This window comes from Planococcus citri, chromosome 3 (genome assembly GCF_950023065.1).
Source record: "Planococcus citri chromosome 3, ihPlaCitr1.1, whole genome shotgun sequence".
NCBI classification, from domain to species: domain Eukaryota; kingdom Metazoa; phylum Arthropoda; class Insecta; order Hemiptera; family Pseudococcidae; genus Planococcus; species Planococcus citri.
Window position 1 is genome coordinate 42,768,918 of NC_088679.1, and position 27,654 is coordinate 42,796,571.

The following is a 27,654-nucleotide window of genomic DNA, read 5'->3' on the forward strand; positions in this document are numbered from 1 at the left end:
TGAGGAGAGAAGAGTTTAAAGTAATGAAGATTTTTCTGCCTCATTTTGTGGTAAATATTATACACTATAAAAATAAAGCAAACCGGAGATAAAAATAATATCTCAATAAAAGGAAGCAAGTGCAAGCATAACTTAAAAAAATGAGAACTGATCAACATATTTTTCATCCTGGACATTATTTTCTGTTATTTTTCGAGTCAAGAATTCAACATGATAAGAATATAAATGGGTAGCTATTGCGCCAGAGAGCAATGCGTTTTGAGATACAAGGCAATCCTAATGCGAATTTTTCAATGATGGTGGATCTAATTGTAAATCTACCAACCAGGTGGTTTAAAAGCAACCAGGAAACACATTTATACGAGCTTGGCGGTGAAATGTACTTGTATGTATGTATTTTTAAAAAAAATACTTGTACTGTTTGTATTAATATGTACGTATATAGGTACCTACTACCTACCTACATATAAAATTCTTTCACACTTCTAATGTAATCTGGTGAATTTTTAAGATCGAGCATCCCCCTTCCGGAGTTAAAACCTTAATTTTTCTATTTGAATGCCACCATAGTTAAGTACATACATCGAGTAGAAAAATTCTTTGAAAGTAATTTTTAATGAATTTTTAAAGTGAGTACAGTCGAAAATGGTTCACATTTCGATTTCTCGACATGACTTTTCAAATCACATTTCATCGCGTTGGAAAAAAAATCATAACGGAAAACGTTTCTTTTTTGACACTCGAATACAATGTTTACTTGAACTGTTTTTTTTAGTGTGCGTAGCACACTATTAGTTTCGGTCTGAAAGTGTAAAAATTCTTTGGAACGAATGTTCTCTAAGATGGATGGACCGATTTTTTTGAAATTTTTGTAGGTAGGTGTGGTTTAATGTGAGGCATGGAACGCCGTAATTATAATTGCAATTACTCAATTAGCTTCTTGAGTAATTGCAATTAATTACAAAAATTTGTACCAAAAAAAGAATAAAAAGGGGAAAAGGGCCATATCAAAAGGAACGCCGACAAAAGCAAAGCCGACCTCAGTTAAATTTCGAAATTTATGTAACGCCACAGGGGTTCTAAAATCTTTTCTATTGTTCAATTTTTGAATTTATTTTTCAAAATTGAACAAAGGAAAAGATTTTATCAAAAGTGAAGCCGACCCCCTGTGGTGTTATATTTATCAAAAGGGAAGCCGAAATCCGTTTTAAAATGTAACACCACAGGTGTCCTAAAATATTCTTATCTACAGTGTTATCTTTCCCTTTGTTCAATTTATTACGAAAATTTGTACCAAAAAAATAATAAAAAGGGGAAAAGGGCCATATCAAAAGGAACGCCGACAAAAGCAAAGCCGACCTCAGTGTTAAATTTCGAAATTTATGTAACGCCACAAGGGTTCTAAAATCTTTTCTATTGTTCAATTTTCGAATTTATTTTTCAAAATTGAACAAAGGAAAAGATTTTATCAAAAGTGAGGCCGACCTCCTGTGGTGTTATATTTATCAAAAGGGAAGCCGAAATCCGTTTTAAAATGTAACTTCGCAGGTGTCCAAAAATATTCTTATCTACAGTGTTATCTTTCCCTTTGTTCAATTTAAAACATTTCTCTATTGTTCAATTTTGAGAAAGGTTTTTAGAACACCTGCAGGTGTTTCATTTACACACATTCAGTACCTAGACACCGCAAGCAGGTGGTTACCCTTTCGGAATCAAAACCCACCAGTCATTTGTGATTTTGCTGTGCTCCCAAGAGGTTCGGAATCGCTTTGTGCTTTTTATTTCAAAATGACGTTGTGCTTTTTTTCAAATTCGCGTTCTTTTTTTTCAAAATCGCATTGTGCTTTTTTTCAAAGTTGTGTTGTGCTTTTTTTTACAAATTCGCGATGTGCGTTTTTTCAAATTCGCATTCTTTTTTTTCAAAATCGCGTTGTGCTTTTTTTTCTAAATCGCGTGGTGCTTTTTTTCAAATTCATGTTGTGCTTTTTTTTCTAAATCGCGATGTCTTTTTTTTCAAATTCGCGTTGTGCTTTTTTTTTGAAACTGAGTTGTGCTTTTTTTCAAATTTGCGTTGTGCTTTTTTTCCTAAATCTCATGGTGCTTTTTTTCAAATTCATATTGTGCTTTTTTTTCAAAATCGCGTTGTGCTTTTTTTTCAAATTCACGTTGTGATTTTTTTCAAATTCGCGTTGTGCTTTTTTTCAAAATCGCTTGTGGTTTTTTTTTCAAATTTGCGTTGTGCTTTTTTTTCAAATTCGCGTTGTGCTTTTTTTCAAATTCGCGATGTGCTTTTTTTTCAAATTCGCGTTGTGCTTTTTTTTGAAACCGACTTGTGCTTTTTTTCAAATTCGCGTTGTGCTTTTTTTCAAATTCGCGTTGTGCTTTTTTTTCTAAATCGCGTTGTGCTTTTTTTCAAATTCGCGTTGTGCTTTTTTTTCTAAATCGCGTTGTGATTTTTTTCAAAATCGCTTGTGGTTTTTTTTCAAATTTGCGTTGTGCTTTTTTTTTCAAATTCGCGTTGTGCTTTTTTTTCGAATTCGCGTTGTGCTTTTTTTTCAAAATCGCTCGTGCTTTTTTTCAAATTTGCGTTGTGCTTTTTTTCATATTTGCGTTGTGCTTTTTTTCAAATTCGCGTTGTGCTTTTTTTCAAATTTGCGTTGTGCTTTTTTTTGTAACCGAGTTGTGCTTTTTTTCAAATTTGTGTTGTGCTTTTTTTCATATTTGCGTTGTGCTTTTTTTCATATTTGCGTTGTGCTTTTTTTTCAAATTCGCGATGTGCTTTTTTTTCAAATTCGCGTTGTGCTTTTTTTTGAAACTCAGTTGTTATTTTTTTTCAAAGTCGCGTTGTGCTTTTTTATGCTTTTTTCCGAAATCATGTTGTGCTTTTTTTTTACTGAAATCACGTCGTGCTTTTTTTTTGTAAACGCGTTGTGCTTTTTTTTCTAAATCGCGTTGTGCTTTATTTTGCTTTTTTACCGAAATGGCGTTGTGCTTTTTTCCCCAAAATCGCGTTGTGCTTTATTTTGTTTTTTTTTCGAAATCGCATTTTGCTTTTTTTCTTGAAATCATGTTGTGCTTTTTTTTCGAAATCGCGTTGTGCTTTTTTTCCGAAATCCCATTTTCCTTTTTTTGACTTTTTTCAGAAATCGCGTTGTGCTATTTTTGTCTTTTTTCTGAAATTGCGTTGTGCTTTTTTTTCTGTAGTCACGTTGTGCTTTTTTTTCGAAATCGCGTTGTGCTTTATTTTGCTTTTTTACCGAAATCGCGTTGTGCTTTTTCCCCCAAAATCTCGTTGTGCTTTATTTTGCTTTTTTCGAAATCACGTGATTTTTTTCGAAATCGCGTTGTGCTTTTTTTTTGAAGTCGCGTTGTGCTTTTCTCCGAAATCGCGTTGTGCTTTTTTTTCCAAATTTGCGTTCTTTTTTTTTTGAATTCGCGATGTGCTTTTTTTTCCAAAATCGTGTTGTGCTTATTTTTTTGAAATTACGTTTTTATTTTCAAAATTGTTTGTTTTTTTTTTTTAAATTGCGCTGTGTCCTTTTTTAAAAAATCTTATTGTGCTTCTTTTTTCAAAATCGTGTTGTGCTTTGTTTGGAAGTTGTGTTTTTTTAAAAATTGCATCGTGCTTTCAGAATCAAAATTGTGTTCTGCTTTTGAAATCCCAATTGCGTTTTTTCAAAACCGCGTTGTGCTTTGTTTTTCAAATTCGCGTTGTGCTTTCAAAATCAAAATTGCGTTGTTCTTTTCGAAATTGGGTTTTACTTTTGTAACAAAATAAGCGAAGCACACTGTTGCAGCTGCGCTTAGCGCAGCTGTCTAGTTTTCAATTAATTTTCCATTATAAAATGGTTACCATTGCAGGGTGGTCCACCCTTGTTCGGAAATGATGTTCCCTGACTTTTTCAGGTTTTCCAAAACAATTTCTCCAATTTTCCAGACCCTTCAAAAATGAATTTCACATGCGATCAGGTGGGGAGGGGGTGTCAAATTTTTCTAACATTTTATTGCACGTTAAGCTCCGAGTACCAGAACAGCAGAGGCAACAGAAATGCACGTAATTTGTTGCCGGTATCAAAAAGCTGTAACTGGTTTGAGCAACTATAGGTAGCAGTGATTACTGAACTCAGGGTTGTAAAAATCCGGCTAGCGATGTATGAGCTACTTTGTAGATAGCGTAGAAAGCAACGGGAAACTACTACGTGAAAGCTCAAAACAACGTCGATTCCCCAGAATAATCGCTGTGGCATAGGCATTCGCCTCACCCTGTTAGGGTACCACCAAAATGCGATTTCCAATGTCCTGTAAAGGACATGGAGCCACTACGACGACGATGAGCGAAAAATATCGTTAATAGGTCTACAATTGTGCCCTTCATTTTCCAAACACGGCTGTGTGCTCAATAGGATGGCCCTTATTTGTACATGATGGAAATTTCTTTTTTGGGTGCCACTTCGTGAGAGAGCGATTTTGGCGAATTGTTGGTGAAAGAATAACCCGAATGTCATCGTCTGGTGACTTCTGGTGGCAGATTCACCAAGAAGTCGCCAAGTGGGTTTCTGAGTTTTTTATGGCGAATTGTTGTTGAAGAAATCACCAGAATGTCCCCAGGACTTTTGAAAATTCTTTTGGCCACCCGGTGACTTCTTGGTGGATTCTGGTGACTTATTCACCAAAGAGTCACCATGTGAGTTTTTGGCAAATTGGTGTTCAAATATTCACCAGAACGTCCCCACAACTCAATTGAGGAGCGATATTCCAAAACGCCCTTAGTGCATTTTTTTCGAATTGCGTTTTTAAAAATAAAAAGTGTTCCAAAACGCACTTTGTCCATTTTTATTGAATTTTTTTTAGCGGTACCTGATGGATGAAGTGTATAGCTAAACTCCTAACATCATAAATCCACCCAAATAAAGTTTTAAACCCGCCTAAATAGCCAATTTACCAGACTAAAAATTAATTTTTTTAAATGGACATAGGGCGTTTTGGAATATCGCTCCTCAATTGAGAATTTTCGCGATTTCTGGCGAAATATTACGGTACTTTTAGCAATCTCAGCAAAAGAAAAAGGTTTTTGGCAATTTTTGGCGAAAAAACGACACATTAGAACTATGTACATTGGAAAAGAGTGAGAGTTTTCGGATGAAAAAAAAAACAACAAAACATTAAGCAATTTTTCGTATTAAAAAAAAGTTCTTGACAATAAAAAGCGAGACTTTTTGCCATTTTTGACAAAAAACGAGACTTCAAGGCTTCTTAGCCATTTTTAGCAAAAAAGCGAAATATTTAAGCACATTTGCGAAAAACCGAGATTTTTTAATGATTCTCATAACTCATAAGTTGATAAAATGCAAGACTTCAACGATGTTTGCAAAAAAGCAAGACTTTCTAGGAATTTGGAAATTTTTGATGAAAGCGAAAAAATTGCCTGAGCAAAGCGAAGGTAAATTTTTTCATTAAGAGAAATGGGAAAATCTGTTAGAAGTAACCTTTCACAAAATTCACTTACTTTTGAGTAAAAAATGCTGTGAATTCCAAAATTCCCCAACTTTTCCAGACCGACCTAATTCCCCGACTTTTCCAGGGTTTCCAGGCTTGTGGACACCCTGCATTGGGGAAACTCACACAACTTGCGATAACCAGCCAAGTTTATACTATTTTCTCTTGATTTCCAAACGTGAATTTTTAAAATTCAACATTGTAACAATGAATAAACGAAATACGGTAACTCGTAAAATAAAATATGATGTCGTAATTCAACGTCAGCTTGACTTATTCAAGATTTTTATGATTACAAAGGGAAACGGTGTAAAATTTCAGCTTGATGTTTTAATTTCACGGTAGATTTTGATAACAAAATTAGATATGATCGAATAAACGAATCGTTAAAGAAATAAAAATTACCTTGGCATTGAAACCCTTGTTTTCCAAAGCCCCTGTAACAAAAAATAAAAATTCAATATTATTTTCTATTCATTTCTTACCAAAAATATGTATAAACAATTAACAGAAAACTATATTATCTAAATTGATGTTATCATATACATAGAAATTATAAAGAAAAGTTATATATTTTCATAACAAGGTACTTCTAAAAAAAGTTGAGCCGTGTCTTTCTTACGATTGAGTTTGAAATATAATTTGATAGATGCATATCCAAGGAAAATCTGGACAAGGTTGGGTCGCCATTCTACTTTTTAAAATGATTACCGAATAACCTCAATAAGATGCAGGAAAAATGTCAATTTTTGGTAAACGTTTGACTCTCCTCCCTCACCCCCGGCTCGAGCTCAAAATTCTCAAAATTTGGAAAATTTTCAATTATTTCAATTGTTTTTTCAGTTCAGGTGGTCTGTTGACGTCTGTAGTAGGTACTTGCATATGATCACTTTTAGGCCGTTCATTTTGCTTAATGCAGGAGTTCTCAAAATATTCGGGTTTTCCTTTGAAATAAGACAATTTTGTAATCATTTCTTCAAGATGGAAAAATTAGAACTGAGCAACTGATTCACATTTGCACGTAATAATGGGCATCAGTAGACCATTTATGCTGTAAAAAAAATTTAGTTGAAAAATGAACTACCCCCAGCTACTGTACACTTCAAATTTAAATTTCTCTCAAGCTCGGTAGACTCTCTCAAAAGAACATGCAAATAACGTATGGGACCCTTTTTTCAAAAATTATACATACTTACGTATAATTTGACACCTTTGAAAATCATGATTTCTTCTCCCTACCACTTTCTTTTTTGCAATTACATCAATTTTTTTTAAAAACTCATACCTACTTTTAAAAAAAAAGGTTTTTTTGGTCTTATACCTAATGATAAAATTTACATAACTATTATGTACTCAAAATTTTCAAAATAGGCAATACTACAGGACTTTTCACTTTTCGCACCAATACCAGAAATATCTGAAGGTCAACAGGTGGAGGTTTCATGGAACTGCTATTTTTCAAGTCAAAATTATGGCAACTTTTCCTCTATTTTTAGCACCCAAAGGAAATTTTTCCGATTCTTTACACGAGTATTTTAAGCGAAGGAAATTGAACGTCGTCGGTGACGACGAATGAACAAATATGAAATGCATGATACATATTTCTAGCGGATTCGAATAAAAATAGGTTACTGTCACAACAAACTCACCGCACGTGGAATAAAAATAAGACTCGAACAGTTTTCCACCCTTAAATTCGTCGAATGGTGTTAAAATATTTCATGACCATTTTCAAGCGAAAAGTGCGCAATATTGTTTTCGGGGTGATAAGCGATAACACGGTCGTATTCTTATTGTTGATTCTGTGAGTGATAGCAAATAACAGTTTAACAAAACAGAAGGGCACGAGAAGCATTTTTACATTCGTAAAGTAAAATTTCACAGCACGTTAGTATTTCACGATTAATGTTGTCAGTTAAATTACCATTTTTCGCGAAAGCGGTTCTCTTTTTTCGTTTCCTTGCCTACTTGCTTACCTACCTACGCATAAATTGAGTGGGAAAATTTCTTTTTCCTGAAGCAGCTTTTTCTCAAGTTGAGAAAAAAAGTTCTATTTTATTTTTCAAATTCCACGATGTAAAATTTTCATCGATGCGGATTTTAACGCAGGCAAATCGCCCCAGTAAATAAAATAAAAACCAGAAAACGATTGAAAATTCAACTTGCAGAAATTATCATTTTATTGGTGATGTCGTGAAATAGTAATTATTATCGATCGAGTATTTATGTAGGTAAGTTCTAATGCTAAAATACTCCCGATAATTACTTTTGCTATGATTAATCTTTGAAGCACTTTCTTAATTACACTACGTACATCTGTTTGACGTTCGTTAATGGTAATCATTCGTCAGCCATAAAACCATATTTTCGCCTTTGTTGCTTACCAATGCGTGCACACGATGCACATGTACAAGTATAATAATCATCTATGTATGTAGTTTGTTTTTTTCAATTTCAGCTCATTCGCTTAAATGAAATGGTAATAAAAGTAAAAACATACCCAGGTAAAATTTTCCAACTACCTACGACAGGTCCTTGCTAAAAAATATCAATTAGGTTGGTAATTGTGCATATAAGAATATACAAAAAATGCTTATTATTCATCGGGAACAAGAAAGTCTACGTATGGTAGGTACTAGCTAGAGGTACCTAGTGAAAGTTCCACGATAGCAGCTTTAATGAGTAAATTGAAGGGATTCGGAATAAGACGCCAGGGCGAAAAGTTTTTCATTTTTTAAATATATCATTTTGAAAATCCGTAATTTATTTTCCAAACTTTTCGGCTCATAGTGAAAATTTTAATGCTTTGCTACCATAAAAGGATGTAATAAAGAAAATGAAGAAAGTCCAAGACAAGCTGCTTAAGGGTATTCTTTACACCTTTATCAGTAAGTGCGGTTTCTGGTTGCATACCAGTTTTTCCTTAACATATATGTTTACATTTGATGATTTACTTCGCGAACGACCAAAAATCACGAACTGCAGAGGTGCATTTCTTCTGTCTATTCATTCACAGTCAGACAATAGTGCATACGCAACCCACTTTTAACAATACCTACCCTCTTCACCCCATACTTGCATAGTTTTTTAAACTGTCACAGCTTCTTGTTGTATGTATGGGTCTAGTGTGATACATTCGAGAATGACCTTTTACATTACCGTACTGTATACACCCTACCTACCCATACCTACACCCCGCTGTGTTGGTATTTTTATACTTCTTTTTCTCTCAGTTTGTTTTTTTTTCTCGCAAGTGTTATATAGATAACTAGATGCAAAGACTACAGTAAGCTAAATTAGTAAAAGAAGAGAGGACATACTCATGCGAAATATTGAATTTTTGAGGGTGATTCTGATGGGACTTTTCACACTGTTCTCGAGAATGAGAAAATGATAAAAAAGTTCCACTTCATAAACATTTTCCGCAAAACCAATTTTCTGATTGAAAATTTTTTTCCATTTTTCATCGTTTTTGAGGGTGAAAAATGCTACACGATCAAAATGTTTTTTTTTTAAATTTTTGGGTCAATATTTTTTTTAGAAGACAAGGGGCTTCACATGTTTTTCAAATTTTGTTTCAAGTTACGTAATAAAGACCTATTGCATTTTTGCGAATTTTATTGATAAAATTTGAGAATAATGAGAGACATTTTTCAAAATTTCACTAAAGTTTGGCAATTTTTTGTCAGTGATCGTGTTCTAAGATGTCGCATTTTTGATGGAAGTGTGCTAAACCAAAATAGCTCAAACCAACAGGTTACAGGTGCCATTGAAAATCACCAAAACTGTCAAAACTGTGCAGTCCTCTGAAAACATTTCGAGAAAAAAAAAATTAAAATCTTACCAAATAGACCTAGAAGGCTGACTTTTGGAAAATACCCTATTTTTGACCTTCCAAATCGATTGAAAACTGTTTCAGACCGTTTAGAGTAGTTCTGGAGTCTCCAGAAGATTTTTGAAATGAAATTCTCACAAAATGTCATGAAATGTAGTTGGAAAGACGAAATTCATTCTGAAAACTAATTTCAATACGCTATGAAGTCGACTGCAGGTGGATTTCAAGTCATTTTAGAGTCTCCAGCGACTTTTTGAAAGTTACTAGAGCCTCCAGTAGATTTCTGAAACTTGAAATTTTGTATTTTCACGAAATTTCATTAAATGGAGATGAAAAGCAGAAATTTACTCTGCACTCTAATTTTAGCACTCTCCGAAGACGACTTCAGGACTCAGGTGGGTTCAAGTCATTTTGAAGCCTCTCCTGCGCCTTTTTTGAAACTTCCATTTTTTTAAAAATGCCACTTGTACTGTGCATAATAAATTTCGGTTTTCCAACTCCATTTGATGAAATTTTATTGAAATTTCAAGTTTCAAAAATCTGCTGGAGACTCTAGGAATAATTTTCAAAAAGTCTCAGGAGGCTCCAAAATGACTTGAACCCACCTGAAGTGGTCTTCGAAGAGTGCTAAAATTAGATTGCAGAGTAAATTTCCGCTTTTCATCTCTATTTGATGAATTTTTGTGAAAATTTCAATACTGTAGGCTCCAGTAACTTTCAAAAAGTCGCTGGAGACTCTAAAATGACTTGAAATCCACCTGCAGTCGACTTCGTAGCATATTGAAATTAGTTTGCAGAATGAATTTCGTTTTTCCAACACCATTTCATGAAATTTTGTGGGAATTTCAAGTTTTAAAAATCTTCTGGAGGCTCCAGAACTACTCGTAAACGGTCTGAAACAGTTTCCAAACGATTTGGCAGGTCAAAAATAGGGTACATTCAAAATGTCAGCTTTCTAGATCAATTTGGCGAGATTTTAATTTTTCCCCTCATTTTTGGCCTTTTGATTTTCAAAAATTCACCAAGAATCGAAAAAGGCACTTAGGCACTTGAAATTTTGTCAGTTCCTTAGGACTCCTCTTTTAAAAAAGTTGTCCCGGAGGATAGGCTGCTGGGTGCAATTGATCCTTATGCGGGTCCCCAACTAATATGTAAGTCCTTTTTATACGGCCAGCTTCGTGTTTTATTGCAATTGAATGTTCTTTTCAGACGTGCCAATTTTCCTCAGAGAGAGGAAATTTCTCAAAATATGCATTGTGATTTTTTACTTCTACTACTACCTCCACCTCTTTTCAAAAAGAACTGCCCCAGTTCTAAAAGATAGTATACTTGAGATTCTGCGTGGCGTCGATCAATGATCAAGGTCGTCATTGTCCTCAAAATCCAAAACCTCTTTCGGCTCTTTCAGAGTTCTACTGAGTGGTTAAAAATTCTAAAATTGCTTAGTTTTGGGTAAATTACGTAGTATTTTGAAAATTGTTTCTTCCCAAATATTTTAAAACATCGAAAGATATAATTTCTGAAACTGGGGGAATACTTTGGAATTCAGTTGTGTCAATTTTTCGATCATTATTGCCAATTTCATAAACTCGAATTTGTATCAATTTTAACCAATTTGTCATTAAACTGAAATACTTAATATTAGAAACTAGTACTCAAATAATTTCAATTTATTGATGAAAAAAAAATGAAATTTTACCAAGTAGGTGTACACTAGGTACATGACATACGTTTCAAAAAAATTTCCATGGGTGAAACTCGAGTATTGTTGAAAAGAAAACCAAACAGGCCAATACGTGAATTGAGAGCTTAAGCTTTTAAAAATTGATAATTCAAGAAGTAAAAACATCATTTTTGACGATCAGAAAAGTCTACTTATTTTTCAAAATTTGATACTTATTTTTGAAAAATTGAACAAGAACAAGCTTCTGAAATTTCATACTTTGAGAAGTAAAACAAAATTTTGACAATAGGAAAAAAACTCCAACTTTTCTCGACGTTGACTATTGAGTTGATATTAAGGAACGTTTTTTTCTATTTTTTATTTTTGAAAAAGAAAATTTTCCATAATTTGTTAGTTTTGTAATTTCTTCAAATTTTACCCCCTCCCATCATCAAATTTACCACTCTAGGCGGCCGCCTTGCCTTGCCTATTGAATTAGAAAACTAAATCGACACCCAATACCAGTAACCTCAGAAGAACTCGGAAGAAGTAAAACCGGTTTAAAACGGTTTAAATACGCAAAATCTGTGAAGAACGAAACTACCCTTCTTCATAACGTCCAACACCCACACACACCCTCTATATTTTTTAGGCTGAACTGTTACTTGGAATGTCTCATGTCCCGCCACCCGCTCCCGTCCATCAGAGTACAGAACTTATACACCTGATTACTCCGCAAGTTTCAAGTTTTTTAAAAAAATTTTTTCACAGCATGGTTCAAAAAAATGAGATCTAGCCGAGTACGTCGCCACATTTTTGATATAAGCCTTCAGTTGCCTGCTTGGCTACTCGCAAATTACTGTGTTTTCAAAGCTTTTTTTTGAGAAAAAAAATTGATAATTTCGAAAAATCGCTACGTACTCGGCTAGATAAAAGAATAAACGTCATATTAAAACAAACTCCATTGAAATCGGTTAAAAATTCACGGAGTAATCAGGTGCATAAGTTGAGCATTTTTCTCGAGCTGAAACAACTGATAACTCGTGGTAAAGAATACCCTTAATGAACATTGAAAATACGGATGAAGATGGGCAGAAAATATTGCGACGTCGTTCGCGCGAGAAAATCAAGTTGAATTACCTACTTGCTAAATAAACTGCTCTTCAACTCCTGTTGATCAAGAAGATCATCTTGATAGAAACAAGGGTGACAAGTTAGAAGTAGGAAATTATATAATAATTGTATAGGTCATAGGATAAAATTTAAGGATAGGAGATGACAAAGAAAATGCCAAAAACCAAGACAACCACCATCCATCAACGTCGCCGCTCAGGGTGAAAGTAGCCAATGGAAGTCATTAAGGATAATGGTTGAAGATTTATTACGTGAAATGTTCCACTATCAGACATTTACCAACGACACGCGCACCATGACATCCAATCAATGTTACCAACACCTTATTACATATTTTTTCTATCCATAGAAACACTGATGACGCGTTAAACACGAACGTTGTTTTTCTAGCGTAGGCTCAATTTGAAAGCTTACGTTTACTCTCGTGAAGACACGAGCAACCTACTGAATTACGTAAGTTGTACATGTTCATTTGTTTAAACTGATAGAGGTCAGTTTCATTGAATGATGGTTGAATTCAGTTGATTTTACATATTTTTAATTAGTTCGATCAATTCAATGATTCCTATATATGTACATCATTATTGAGAATCTCACCTACTTTCAAGTTGAGTGCTCCACAAGATGTGTATTAAATGCAATAAAATTGAAATTTCAAACTTTTTTGAAATTATTTTCACTTTTGTAATTTTTCAATTTTTATTCTCTCTTCTTTTCGTTCACACTCCATAATCCAAAATTGCAGAAAAGGAGGATCACTGTATCCACTTTCTTAAATACCTACTCCTAAAATTTATTAACTTAGGATCTTAGGTCTTATACTCGTATACATAGAAAATATTCAAAAGATTGAGCGAAGTGAGCGCAAGGATTCTGAAAAAAAAGGAATTAAAAAATTCACGAATGTTATTTTCAACATTTTGTCACCTACATTAAAAATTTTGAACTTGAAAATCTCGATAACTTCTGTCTAGTACAGAAACCATGATCAAGAACATTTTACTTTCTGACAGGGGATGCTGGTTGGACCACGAATATATCACAATAAAAATCAATAAGTGCTTACTATAATCACTCTCATTAGTACGTTACACATTCACTAAAAAGCTACCCACTGAACCACTCGTAAAAACCCAGTATAAGTAGGTAACTTATCTTTTACGAATGAAACTGAGAGCATAAAATATGGAATCAGCTTTATGTAACGAATTTGTCTACTTTTTCTCATTTGGAAAAAACCTACGAACCGCATATAAGTACTTAATACAGATACGAGTATAAAGTATATGTTAGGCTCGGTTTCATTCATTTACATACATTTTTAAAGTAAAAAACACATTTTCACAGAAATGGAGTACGTGTTACGTTTTACAATTCCTTCTCACCCCCTAGTTACTCGTGTAAGTGGTTTCAGCAGCTAAGCTACCTATAAATGTTCACAAAGTTCTGCAAACATTCAAGTACCTATGTCAAACCTTTTTTGTGGTAAAATTCACCAACTTATGTTTCAGCTGATGTCATTAAATTCTTAGCTTATTTTCTATCGAAACACGGTACATGACCTAATTTTCATTGACATGAAGCGATACATATTTTTTCTTTCTTTTCGTTTTAAGTCGATCACGTTTTTGATGTATTTCCGAGTAAATACGACGTATTTCAATTTTTTTCCCATACTTATCGTTTATTATATTATGTACTTTTGGCAGACAGATGCTCAACTTCTTCATGAAAAAAAAAAAAAAAATGGTTCAGATAAATATTACGTAGGTACATGTTTCTTTGTGCAAATGTCTGCTGTATGTACCTTGGATCTAGATATAACTGCCTAACAAGATACTAAAAGCAATTCTATTTGAAAATATAGCTCGACGTAAAATACAAAATTTCAGCATTAAAAAAAAATAAAGTCTTGCGCAACTTCGAAGACAAATGAAAAAATTTTACGACAAAACTGCTCATTTTAAATAAATAAAAATAAGCTGCACGAAAGTGGAAAGTCCTCTTCTGTAGGTACGAGTACCACAGGGAGGTGAGTACAAAACAAAAGTCATATTCAATTATGGATGACCTTTTCACCAATTTGAAGTAGTTAACAATACTAATACTGATTATTAAAATTTTCATAATATACGCACTACGCAGTGAAGTAAATTCAAAGTGCACTCGAGTTCTTTAAAATAAAAAATTTGCCATTGGTAATACGACCTTTTTCTCTATCGTATGAAGAGCATTTTCTCAGCGTCTTCAAAGTTTCCGTCATTCGAGATTTTGAACGAAGAAATTCCAAATTGACCGATGATACGCGACCCTTATCAGAGAAATTTACATTTTTGTGCCCCTTCAACTTGAACGATACACTTGCAGGCTGCATGTTTCGATAAATTCGAGACTATCTGTCTAGTCCATCATGAAAAATGATATCAAAATCAAATATTCTAAATTTTCTTGATTCTTGGAGATCGCTACTTTTTTAAACTTCAAAAAAGCACCGAAGAATCTTTACCACTCATGCTTGATATTATATCATTAATACGAAGTTTTCAGAGACTCCATGAGCAAGGATAATATCGTACCTACATAATAGATGAAATTTTTTTAAACAACCATTTTTGTCTGATTATCGGTTCAAAAAGTGTATTATTTACAAAAAAAAAATGTAATTCCCAATGGAAAATGTTTGAATTTCATTCCACTTTTCAACTTATTTCACGACCTTTAACACTTGTAGTTTTCGAACACCCTGTATCTAACATTCATTTCAACTGAAAAACATAACTATACGACAATTGACTTCTTTATACGACGACGAATAGCTCGCTCTAATGACAGTTACATGTCGCATACGAAAAAAGGAAACCATACTAACAGGAATTTGTGGAACGCTTTGAGTATGAATTCACTTGTACTTGTACATAGGGGGTTAATACAGTAGACTTTTTTAATAGACTCGAAGATATACGAGTAATACTTTTACAAAAGTTCACGAAAATTAGACGTTTCATTTGTATATTTTGCGAGCAGGAGCAGCAAACATACATATTTTATATGATCAGAAAAGAAGGAGAAATCTCAATTTCACTGTACGTAAATTTTTTTCGCTCAACTGAAGTGTACAAGATGATGCAATGGAAAGCCTATCGATAAAGTAATTTTTATGGAGTTCCTTTTTCGAGTAATGCACAAATAAATATTTGATAGCCTAATAAAAAAAAAATCAATAGCAACGCTAAGATGAACTTTTGGAAAAGTTGTACCTTTCGAGATGTTGGAAAAGATGGCAAATAATCTTAAAAATTAGGAACGTTAAATATCCCATTGGTAAAGTACATATCATCAAACGATCTCAAAAAAACAATTGCGAATATTTTGTACGTAGGTATTTTGCTCAAGAAGCAGCATGTTTAAAAGGAATAATTATTCAGAAGCTAAATATGTAAAAATTGTGAATTTCTTCAAATTCAAATACCAATTCGAGCTCAAATTTTGAGGTAAACAAGAAATACTCTTTTGTAAAATGACCTTTCTTGAAAATCAACTAAAAGTGATTATACCTACAACTGAATCAACTTTTAAGATGAACTATCGCGTTATATTTTCAATTCATCATCAAAGGTCACTCCAAACCAATACCATCTTAAAAATTCACATTTTCGAAATTTTGAAACTCTGTTCGTTCAATTTCCAAAATCAACACTTACAAGCTTCCCATATCAACAATATTTATCAAGTTCAAGAGAAAAAAAAATCGAGCAATACGTTGACCACGTCATTGGGTCAATAAAATGGGCACTCGCAGGGCTGCTAGGTACTCGTATTTTTCTATTTATTTCGATTTTTGGTATTAGGTATAGCTGTTTACCATAACAGACAATTTTCATCGTCACGCCTGAGAAAAAAAAAAGGTTTACGAAACGAATTGTTGATTTTATCCTTTTTCCCCCTAATCCTCAATGTTCTTATATGTCTTCGAAAGGAAAAAAATCAAGCAACGAGAAGAGAAGATCTTCTTCACTACGAACACGGTAGTTTATACGTATTTATAAAGGATTTCGAGCCTGTAACGTATACAGATATGGTGCAAGTTTTCAAGTTTTTTTCTCTGCTGAAATTACAAGAGAAGGAAATTCAATTGAGAAATCTTCTTTGTCCCATATTTTCACAATGTACCTAATACGAAAAAAAAAATTTAAAAAAGAAAAAAATAATGTGAAAATTGTATCAGCGTTAACAAACATAAAACATATACGTGTTCAACAGTCAACACGAGCCCATTGTATAAGTTTGTTTATATTTTGTTTCCAGCGGTCTTGTTTTGTTTGTTTAAAAGCTCTATTATGTTACTAAAACAACAACCAAATAATACATAGAAGACAAGTTGCTTCTTTTCTTTATTTATTAAGTAACCGAAGTGTGATCCTAACCAGTAAATTTTACAGGATTTTCTCCATTTAAGTTGGTGGTCGCGATAAAGACGTACACTTATACTTGACGTCATTATGATCTGTATAGGTATATAGGTACTTATGCTTCGTAATGATTATTGATACGTACGAGTACAATACGGTTTTAAAAAATGGTAGCATGGCGTGGACAGCGCAATTAAGGCAGATTGATTAAGCTATTAGGCCTGCATTTCGAGTGTTTGTTCAGTCACATTTTGAATACACAGGGTGTCCCACTGAACGGCGCGACTAACATAATAACACCGTGCAAGAAACACGAAAAAAGCAATTTTTCAAACCCTCGCCAAAAAAAGGAGTCTTTATGCATTCAAAAATTAACGCCAATCGGTTTTGTTTTTCATGAGACAAGATCTCTACGTATACAAAGACATCGTTACGTTATAACAAAATAAATTTTCAACAACTCTCGAAAATATGGTAACATGTTGAAGCCAAATGAGAAACCGTGAAGATCAAGTCAGGACGGGAAAGAGGGGAAAATATTGACCACGTTTCTCTGATAGTGAGTCTAAGATTTAGACATAATTTCTGAGGTATCTTTTCCCCATAACATACAATTTTTAAAAAAGTGCAAAACGATCATCATCCCCAAAGTGACAACTTACACATTTACCATACTAACACGCTGATCTGTGACATAGGTAATTGTCGAAACCATGCCTATCCATAACGTGACATTCACCCATAAAAGTTGATATTAGTCAAATGAATAACAAGGGAAAAAATGAAAACAAAATCGACCCTATTTTCAATGATACATATATAACAATATATTCGTTACGTTCAATGGTAATTATATGGTGATACTCAATATAAAGTCTATTTACTACAAGTGAAGACGTCAAACGCGCGTTTATCAATCATGTAAAACTACTCGAGTGCATGAAATTTTAAATTTATCGATTATTACAGTTCTAAAACTGTATCGTGTGATAAATTCAATACGTCGTCGCGTCTTATCAGCATTATTACAATTTTTAACGCCGCGCCGCGGTGTAATCACAAATTTTTACTGTTGGGTATGGTCGAGTGAAGAAGTCTGCAGTGTACGTCATCGATCTGACTATAAGTTCCGGTCCCCTGGCTAAACTTTACTAAGAAGAACTTCAAACAAGCGCAGATTTAAAACCTCATTTTCAAAGCGAGAATATATGCATCAGACTTTACAAGAGAGAAATATTATACCTATATAAAATGCGTTTTTCTACATTCGAGATAAAACGTGGCATTTTTGCTCTCTATGATTCACGAAATTCCCAATAAAATGACTCCCGCACAATCATCATTCAGTTTGAATTTTTCGAAATTATTGATAAAGTTCTCAAGTTTGATAATTCTTTCTCAATTTTTTCTCGCAATAGAGTGATTTTGACATAAATAACAAAAAATTCGACATTAATCTCGCTAATAGTGTTATTGGTATTCAGCGTAATAATGCAATTTTTAAGGGCGAAAAGTATCGAAGCAATAAGGGAAAGGCAACCGTTCAAAAAGCGAAGTACGAGAAATGTAAGACTACCTGTGTGAATTTATGGAACAAATATATTTATATTTTGGTAGAATATGTGCGCATTATTTATCTACAGGGCCACTTTCCTGATAATGATATCGTTTCATGATAATTTAGGAGGAAAATAAGCACAAATACCTACATATGTTTTCTCACGTAAAAATGCAACGATGTGCTGAGGCAAGATAGAGGCTCCAAAGACCAGCAACTTTGCATTATTCAGCGGTTCTTAGATTTTAAAAACGCGCGATTTGGAACCAGCTCGGAGCCACTGTTGAGAACCGCCGCCGCACAAATAATCCGTTAGAAGGTTATTAGCATAACCGCTTCCGTCTCGTGATTGGACGAGATCACCCGGATTTTTATTCCGCGGTGATGGAATTCCAAAAAAAACAATCCGCCACTGAAATCTCCATTGCTGAACTCAGTCTTGGAAGAAAAGTACGAGTGGCCCCGCATCGAAAATGTGTAGAATTACAGCGACGTTTACGAACGATCACTCAACCATTCGTATGACCAATATGTTGAAGATATAAATTTATCTTGACTGCAATAAAAATTTTCAGATTTCTTTTGGAATAAAAATTCTTAGATATGTTGTCAAAAATCTGTCATTCGAGGAAATTATGTTCGAGTATATCGATCCGGGAAAAGATTTTTCGGGTGTTCGGCAAGCGGAATTTCAGTTTTCGGTTTGATGGATTTGGGAAAATGGACGGTAACCCACCCTCCTGCTCCCCGCTTTTATGCATCCTTCATTTTCATTCCTAATAAATTTCAAATGAATTGTCATGTCAGCAACGCTGAAAACTTATATATGTTTACTCTACAGATCAAAATCAATTTTCTCTTGAAATTTGTTTTTAAAAAAGAAAGAAAATAAATGCAGTTATACATGGCGTACCGTCGCAGATGACCTCCTTCACCAGTAAGATAGGCAACCCTTCTTGAGTTCATGTATGGATTCTTGTTCTCTAGGAAGCTTAGCTTTCCACATACATATTTTTGCGTCAAGCCAGAGCTGAATTTTAATCTTCTGAATCTGAATCGAATATTTTGAAAACTAAGCTTTTGAGCAATAAGCTGATTGTATTCCATGTCTTTAAATTTCACGCATCATAATTTCAGTTTCATTCATGTTTTTATAGGACTAGTAAATAAAAATTTATTTAATACAAGAACTCAAATTTCTTAGAAGATCGTTGGAATCGATTTTCTTAATCAATAAAAATATAAACACTGAAAGAAACTTCTGATTAAAAAATTGATTTAAAAAAACACACATACTAATGATAAGAAATGAGGAATACCTAACTGAGTCATTTTGACTTTCTATGAACAAGTTGATGAAAAACTGCTCAAAATCTCTGATATATTTACAAAAAGTTATATGTATGTAAGTAATATAAAATGGATGAAAAAAAAACAGCCAAATTAATTACGATTCACAAGATGGAACTGACCTCTATTCTAAAAACATTTCCATATTTTAACATTAATTCAATGTTACATTCAACATTTAACCAAAAAAATGTATATACGGTACTTATTATTTATAAAATTTTTAAAAGTTTTTGAATAATTGCCTCGCAAAAAGGAAGCTTATTTTTCGAGCTTTTTCTTAATGACCCTCCACTTGAAGACACATGCGTAGGTACTTTTAAAAAGCTATTCTCACATTATTCAAATATTTACTCGTAATATTTGAGAACTCGTTTTCAACAAATAATAATTACTCATTAGTCATTCACGTGTATTAAAAAACGTACCACCAAAAAACTTGCGTATGAATATATGAATTCAAAACTGAAATTCAAAGTTGAACTGGAATTGAAAATGAAAAGTACAATTTCTATAATGAAATTTTCTGCAATTAATATGGCCAGTCTGGTACTGCATAAATTATGGACAATCTAACCATTGAGCGTATGTTAATTGTTGATAATTACATTTTTTTTGAGACTGGAGAGGGACTGCGTTTCTAACAAAAAGTTTACAGCTATGAGTACTTTAGAGTCAAACCCAGAATTCTCCACTTTTCACTATTTTGAGAAAAACGCAAAAAACTGATGGAAGGTGGGTATCAGTAGTAGCAGGTTTCTGATCCCGCCTATATATAGTGCTTCGGGTAACAATCAAATTGACCAAAAAAAAAAATTTTTCAAGTCATTCCATAGCAGTAATTCATGATACTATTTTGGAGAATTCTGGTTTTGACTCCAAGTCTGTAAAAAATTTCGAAAATACATGAAAATGCATGATAAAATGAGGGATAGTTCTAGATTCAAGTCTGTTGAAAGTATCTCAAGGTTGTTTACAGTCGACTGGAATGAAAAAAAAAATTTTTTTGAAGTATTTTTTTCAAAGTTTGACTTGAACCCGATATTTTGGACCCCCTAACCATCATGGTATCGGACGGGGTAAAATGTAGAATGGCAACTGATGCGTACCTACTAACTGTACCCAAAACAACCATAATCTCATTTTTGAAAATTTTGGACATTTTTCGGAATTTGGCTCGGACCCGGTACTTTGGACCCCCCTGACTGCGTCATTGTGTCAGATAGGTAAAAACGGAGAATGGCAATCGATGCGTACCTACTAACTGTACCCAAAACGATCATAACCTCATTTTTGAAAAATTTGGAGAATTCTGGTTTTGACTCTAAAGTACTCAATATGTACCTAGATCTAATAGGTAAGTACGAGTATATAAAACAAAAAAAAGTCACTAACTACCTACTCGAATTAAAAAACTTCTTCCTAAAAAAAATCCAGAAAACCACTCGAATAGAAATTATTTTAATTAAAATGATTTTCATAACTTTGAAAAGTTTATTATATAGCGTGACTAGTGACTACTGATCACCTACTTTTTGTGAAATGGTGTAGCTTTTTGACGTCTGTTGCAACTAAATCTCCAAGTCTTATGATAGGAAATAGAAGGTACAAATTACTATAATTCATCGAAAAAATAACAATCGTTTTCAAAGCGTAGGTAAAAAAGTTGGGGTCTGTATGGATATCTCATTATTGCAAATTTCGCGAGTGGTTTGTTTTCCTGCCCATTTTTGTTAAACATCGATCATCTCAAATTAATTAGCTTAATAAGTATGTACTATGTACAATGTACATAATAAATTTCATCATTTAGCTATGTAGACTTACTTAAATACATATTTGCAATTTTTTGACATCGTGCCGAATATAGCAATTTAATTCATTGAAAAATCAGCCTAGCGTGTAATCAAAAAAATTTTTATAGAGTAGCAAGAAAACTCGATAAAATAATAGAATCGTACAAATTTTCTATTTACCTAATTCGCAGAACAATTATCACAAAACCTGCAGTTTCTACCTACAAAACTTGAATTGGCGCTCAAATCGCCTGATTTTCTTAAATACTTCGATAAAAACTTTTGAATAACATTTTCGTACAAGCTAAATAAATAGGTACATCACCAATCGCCATATTTAGGTGCACGTTGCCAAAGCGTCGCCTTTAAATGGCTTCTTGAGCTAAAATTGAGAAAGGAAAAGACCAAAGCATGAGAAAAGAGCTAAATAAAGGCGCGATGCAAATTTTCAAAAAGGTACCTAGTTACAAGAAAGAACCACGGAAATTTTTTTTTTTTAATTTGGTGATTTTAATTATTTAAAGATAATATGTTTGTATACGCAAAGTTTTTTCGATAAAATAACAAACTTCACTCGATTATTACCATCGTTAATGAAAAATATAAGAAACTTTTAGAAAGCAGTGATTCTCATTAATCACCACAAGAAGAAAAAAAACAGGTACCTATAGATTACTTAACAGGGTTGAAAAGAAAATACACTGAGTAACAAATGCACGAATACGATAAAAGTTTGGAAACGAAATTCCTTCTAGTGATCGTAAAATTCGCCACTACAATGAATAAATTTCATCGAGGTATAATTAATTGAATCTTTGTAACTTGAAATGTTAACCACACCAAGCTTAAAACTTGCGAGGAATTCATTTGTATAGGCGTTTTTCAAACGCATACTTGTACATATGTATACTTTATATTATATTGGCGTAATAATATGTATCATCTCATCTACGAACCTACTCGGCTCTTTTGTTTTAGCAAAATTTAATTAACGATCCACAATTTGCACATGATTTGCACGTGCTATTTTTTGTATTTTATAAAAAATATTGATGGCTATTTATTTCGCGGTTAATTTCAATACAACGCAGCTCACAGAAAAATGTCATTCATAGGTACTCATGATACCATGTTGATACATACCTACCTTTTTCGCATTCCTATTGGCAACAAGTTGAAAACCAAATGACATATAAAATAAAAAACGAAGCAAATATTACGATGTGGCACAGCGTCGGAAAATTCTTTTAAAATACTTAGATGTGTACTTCTTTTAGCAATGGTATACTTTTTCTAATAAAATTTATTTTCAAATCAACGTTGGAAAGTAATTTTTTTCAGAGCCGACACTTCGGTTCAACTTTTTGACACATTTTACAACATATCGTTGGTTCGATATAGTGCTATTTCATTACTCGTAGTGAACAAAATCACCCTTACCCTTTAGGCACATTTGCCGACTGTTAGAAACCTTAAAAACCTTCGCTTTGCAGGAACTTTTAGCACAGCTTTCCTCTCCAATCCACTATCATAACAAAAAAATTCCCAAAATAATGTACTCGTAGGTTTAGGTATAGGTAAGGCATCGTTCAATTCGCATTCCTCATAATTCAATTAGGAATGAAACGATTTCAAATAAATGAACCATAAACTTTGTGAAACCATTTGAGAGTGCGGATTCAAAAGAAACTTTTATAAAAGATGAGCAATCAAATCGAGACTTGTTTTTAAACTTCTACATCTTTTCCTTCGTTTTTTTCTTCTTATTTCACTGGCAATCAAAACGAAAAAACAAAACTCATCTAAAAATTAAATTACCTAATTGAAATTAGTAGCTGGAATTTTCGTTGTTAAAGAGTTGTCCACTTCTATAGGCAATTAAATAAGGATTTCCATCAATAAAATGTCTACAAATTTTTAAAAAAATTATTTTTCTGACAACATTTCTTCCAACCAATAAATTCATAGCAATTTCATACATTTTTCTTCATTAAACAATGACGTATATAAGTATATACATAAGAGCAGCACTTTTTACTTTTATCAAATAAAAGAAAACGAAAACACTTGAAAAACACAAAAATCTTGAAATATTCAACTCAAACAGATATTTTAACACCTTCGATAGGTATAAGAAGGAAAGTCAAGCATTCTGCTGATATTATATGCACACGAAAAGTTGTCATTGTTAATAACTAAGTACACCTGAATTCTTTTTCACCGAAAACAAAAGAAATAATCAAAAAAAAGGAGATGAATAAATACGCTTTTTTCATCAGGGGTTACGGAAAAACGAATCATTTTCAAAACATGCAGCTCCTTTTGTTTCAAGATTTAATGAACATTGTCATACAATGTGAAGCAAGCGTAAAAAATGATACAGGGACAAAGCTTATCTAAGCATTTTTTTCATTACAAAAAACCATAAAATACAAAACCAGGACAAATATCGAATTACTTTTCTCGTTAAGGCAGGAAAAAATTATGCATTTTTCAAATCGCATTAACGTTGCGAGATAAAAGTACAGGCTCAAGTAATAATAAAGTTAAGAAAAGTAAAACGCAGCTCGAAAATTTTTATATGATGTGAATTCAGAATTATACTTGTACTTTATTCTACCGACTTAGTCAAGTTGTTATTTTTATCGTTTAATCAATTCATTTGGAAAAATACCGGTTCCTTGATAATACTCGTATCAGAAATTAATTAAAAGCTAGTAAATTTAGGTACCTACTTTGGCAATTTTACCTATATTCAATGAGTAGGAAATACGCTCGAGTATAGAAAATTTTTCGAAGAGGTACGAAAGATGAATTATAATTTGGAAGCCTTACAAATTCACTTTCATTAACGTTCGAAATGGATTTACATTCGACATCGTCCTGTAATTTTTTAATTCAATTATGTTACTTCCATTTGATGGATTTTTTTTCTCAAGCGCATCGAAGATGAGCTGAATATAAACTCTTCGTAGGCCTATGCCTATGTATAAATTAATGATGGCCCACCGTTAATTTAATCAGAATGCAAAGAATTATCAGCCAACTTGAAAATCAAAACCACAAATTGAAAAAAAAACACGCAAATTCATAAATTTTCAAATAAAATTCTACCTATTTATTGAAATATGTGTTATATCATGAAAAGGCTTAGCTTGCATATTCGATAATCTCAGAATAAAAATATATACAATGTACAAGATAGGTGCCTGCCTACCTATACCTGTATAGTGTATATTGAATCCAGTAATTCTGATAATATTGAATAATAATTCCTTAATACTTCAACGAGCATAAAAATATTCAAATATGGGATTTTGCTTTAAAACAATTGGTTTTTTGAAAATCAAATTATTGATTCATTTTTTTTATGGCATCCAACATGTTGACCTTTATTACGCAAAAGCTGAAATTATCTTCGCTCTAGTGAAGACACGGTTCTGTTTTTTACATATACGTACGTAAGTACACATTATGAACGATTCCGTACGGGATGGAAGGGACAATATGGAAATTTAATGTTTTTATGCACTACACACAGACTATTGTGGCAAAATATTTCTGCTTACAATTTTCTAGCGTCTGTTTCGATCCATTTCGTCGATTAATGGCACCGTAAACAGTTAAAAACATTGTCTTTGAAAATCAAAACACATGGTGAATGCTTATTTGCGCTAAATTATTGTCTCCACATAACATGTAGGTACGCATATATGGTAATGGACCATGGCTTTTTTGGTCACATATGAACAAAATGGTATCAATATATTGTGTACATATTCTTATAACAACTGGTCTAAACAATGACTAATACATGACCATTTTAAAGAATATTTACCGACATATTCCTCATTCCTACAGAAAATCGCACTTAAATGGACTTTAACACAGTACCTACAATGATTTGTTTTCGATAGATGGGAGGACGGAGAGGATATGAACAACAGGCATATAACAAGCACAGAAAATGTTTCCACATGAAGAAAGCTGCCTCGTCGATTTATCAATTATATTAGTATTGATGTAAGCATATTTCGAGTTGGAAGTTGTACACATCGAGCTTTTAAAAAGGGAGCCGAAAGTTTCGGTAAAATTTTAGGTTGTTCAAGAGAAGTCCCATAACATGTCTATCTGCAATCATCTAGAAGTTGGACATTTCTAGTGAGTACAAGGGATGTATTGTTTTGTTTTTCTTCTTGCAAACCAACTGACTGTACCCTCACTTCATTTCGATCACCACTGGTTGGTGTTTTCCATTTATGCTTTATTTTTGCAATTCTTTGAGAAGAATCACGCACATTATACAATTGAGGAGCGATATTCCAAAACGTCATATGTCCACTTTTTGAAATTTCCATTTTAATTTGGTAAATTGGCTATTTAGACGAGTTTAACACTTTATTTGGGTAGATTTGGGCACTTTGGAATATCGCTCCTTAATTTCAATTTCAATAAAAATCAAAATAAACAATTTTCTAGAAAACTGAACCCAAAATACGAGTAGATACTTTTGCTCTAAAAAACCATTGACAACGAATTTCTACACGTCATTAAATCTAGCAATTTTTTCAAAATTGAGAAGAATGTATAGTCTATTGTAAATTTTGTTTTCAAAACGACTGAAAATTTTTAAAAACGCAGGGAAAAAAATATTTTCTCCACGACGACGCAGAAAAACAAAACCAATGATATTTTTGAGAACAAGCTCCTATTTCACGATATGTATAATATGTGAGACAAACTTCAAAAATAGACTACGTAATACAGTGATAATGGTAAAAGCGATTAAGGAAAGGCACGTTCAAGTCGAAGGAATTCAATTTATACCAATGAGAGAGTGGTCAGAAGTGATCAGTGATCACTGCCAATGAGAACGAAATTTTACATTTGATTTTTTCCACAATGCCAAGTCGGAAAATGAAGATGTATGTACTCGTATATTTCAAAATACACAAAAAATGTAAACTTGATATGGAAAAAATCTGGCTCGACTTATATGAAAAATGAGGGGATGTCAAAGAATCGACAATAAAACTCATTTTGTAATACAGTTCACTTCAGTAACCGAAATTTGAAACTTAATCGAATACTTGGTTCTTCAAAGACCTCAAAACAGCCCAGGAAAATGCGATAGAAATAGAAATCTATCACAGCTTAAAGAGAAGCAACAAGATCGAACAACAAAATATCAATTTTTTACGATATATATAGGTACTTATACTCGTAGAAGGTATACCTAAATAATATAACGTACCTACTTAAAACTTCATCAAAGAGGTATACGCGTATTATAAAGTTGCTCGAATATGTAGGTGTAAAGCTGCGTCGCGGTGTTGAAAACGATCATACACAACACAGACACACACACACACACTTACTGAAAGTGATATCCATATTCCATATCTATCACCGTAATAATATTAACGTATAAATTTCATTAATACCCACTTTTCATTACCTTGCTCTAACATGGTATTTAACAAAATCGCAAAATTTATCGTTCTTTATTTCGTCGAAACGATTTAAAAGCACATTTTAATGAAATGCTATACTCCAATTTAAATGATAAATACTGCTAATAATCGTAGATTATTTTTGAATCTGCGAAATAATTGGCCTTTATTAGCGTACAAATTAATACAAATTTATACATGTGGGCAATTTCATCGTCAATCCATAATCACGATGATAACAATTATTTTCATTAGAATTGATATCCACGCACCAGCTCCTGCCGAATAGGGGCATCTTAAACGAAGGTAAAGGTATGTATCGACACGAATAATAAACGACACAGGAACGAGTAAGAGTAACTCAGTAAACTATCGTTTTACTCACTCCTTTTCTACCTACACAATATGCACGTAATTTACTTCATTTCACCACACATATTTGTATGTATAGTGATAGTGTAGGTATGTGTATGTACGTATGTATGTACATTACGCACTATATTAGACACATGAATCATCTTACGTGTGAGATAAAAAGCCAAACTATGTACGTACATTTTTTTCTAACCCCTCGTGAAATCAAGAGCAGGAATTTTTACAGTTAGTTTTGCAGTTTTGTGCGAAAGTACCTATAACTATTTCCTAACATTTTCACGTCACCTCATCTCCTAACCCGAATTTTTTCATATTTGCGCGTGCTTTCCCTCTTTTCTACATCACTGCTAATTTCCATTACATTCTTTCGTAAATTAAGCCACCTACTTTGGATTTTACGAAAATTAAAAATTCTTCTACGCTCAAACCATCAAGAACGTCGAAAAATCTTGCGCAAAAGTTCAAAAATATCTACAATCTAGTTCGCCTCGTGCGCTTCTTACTCGCGTATTACCACCCCAAAACCTATTCGGTGGCGAGTGGAATATTTTCGCAGAATGTTTACAATGACCTAAATTACCACAA

General features: G+C 33.1%; 1 protein-coding gene across 4 annotated transcripts in view; it reads right to left on the reverse strand.

Annotated features, from left to right (window-relative positions):
• Positions 1-27,654, reverse strand: part of Pkc53E (Protein C kinase 53E) — a 104,869-nt gene that overhangs the window by 70,579 nt on the left and 6,636 nt on the right. For all 4 annotated transcript variants that reach the window (XM_065356992.1, XM_065356990.1, XM_065356991.1 and 1 more), the window contains exon 2: positions 5,902-5,933. In XM_065356992.1, coding sequence (XP_065213064.1) covers positions 5,902-5,933 — 32 coding nt within the window. The remainder of the gene's footprint in view (positions 1-5,901; positions 5,934-27,654) is intronic.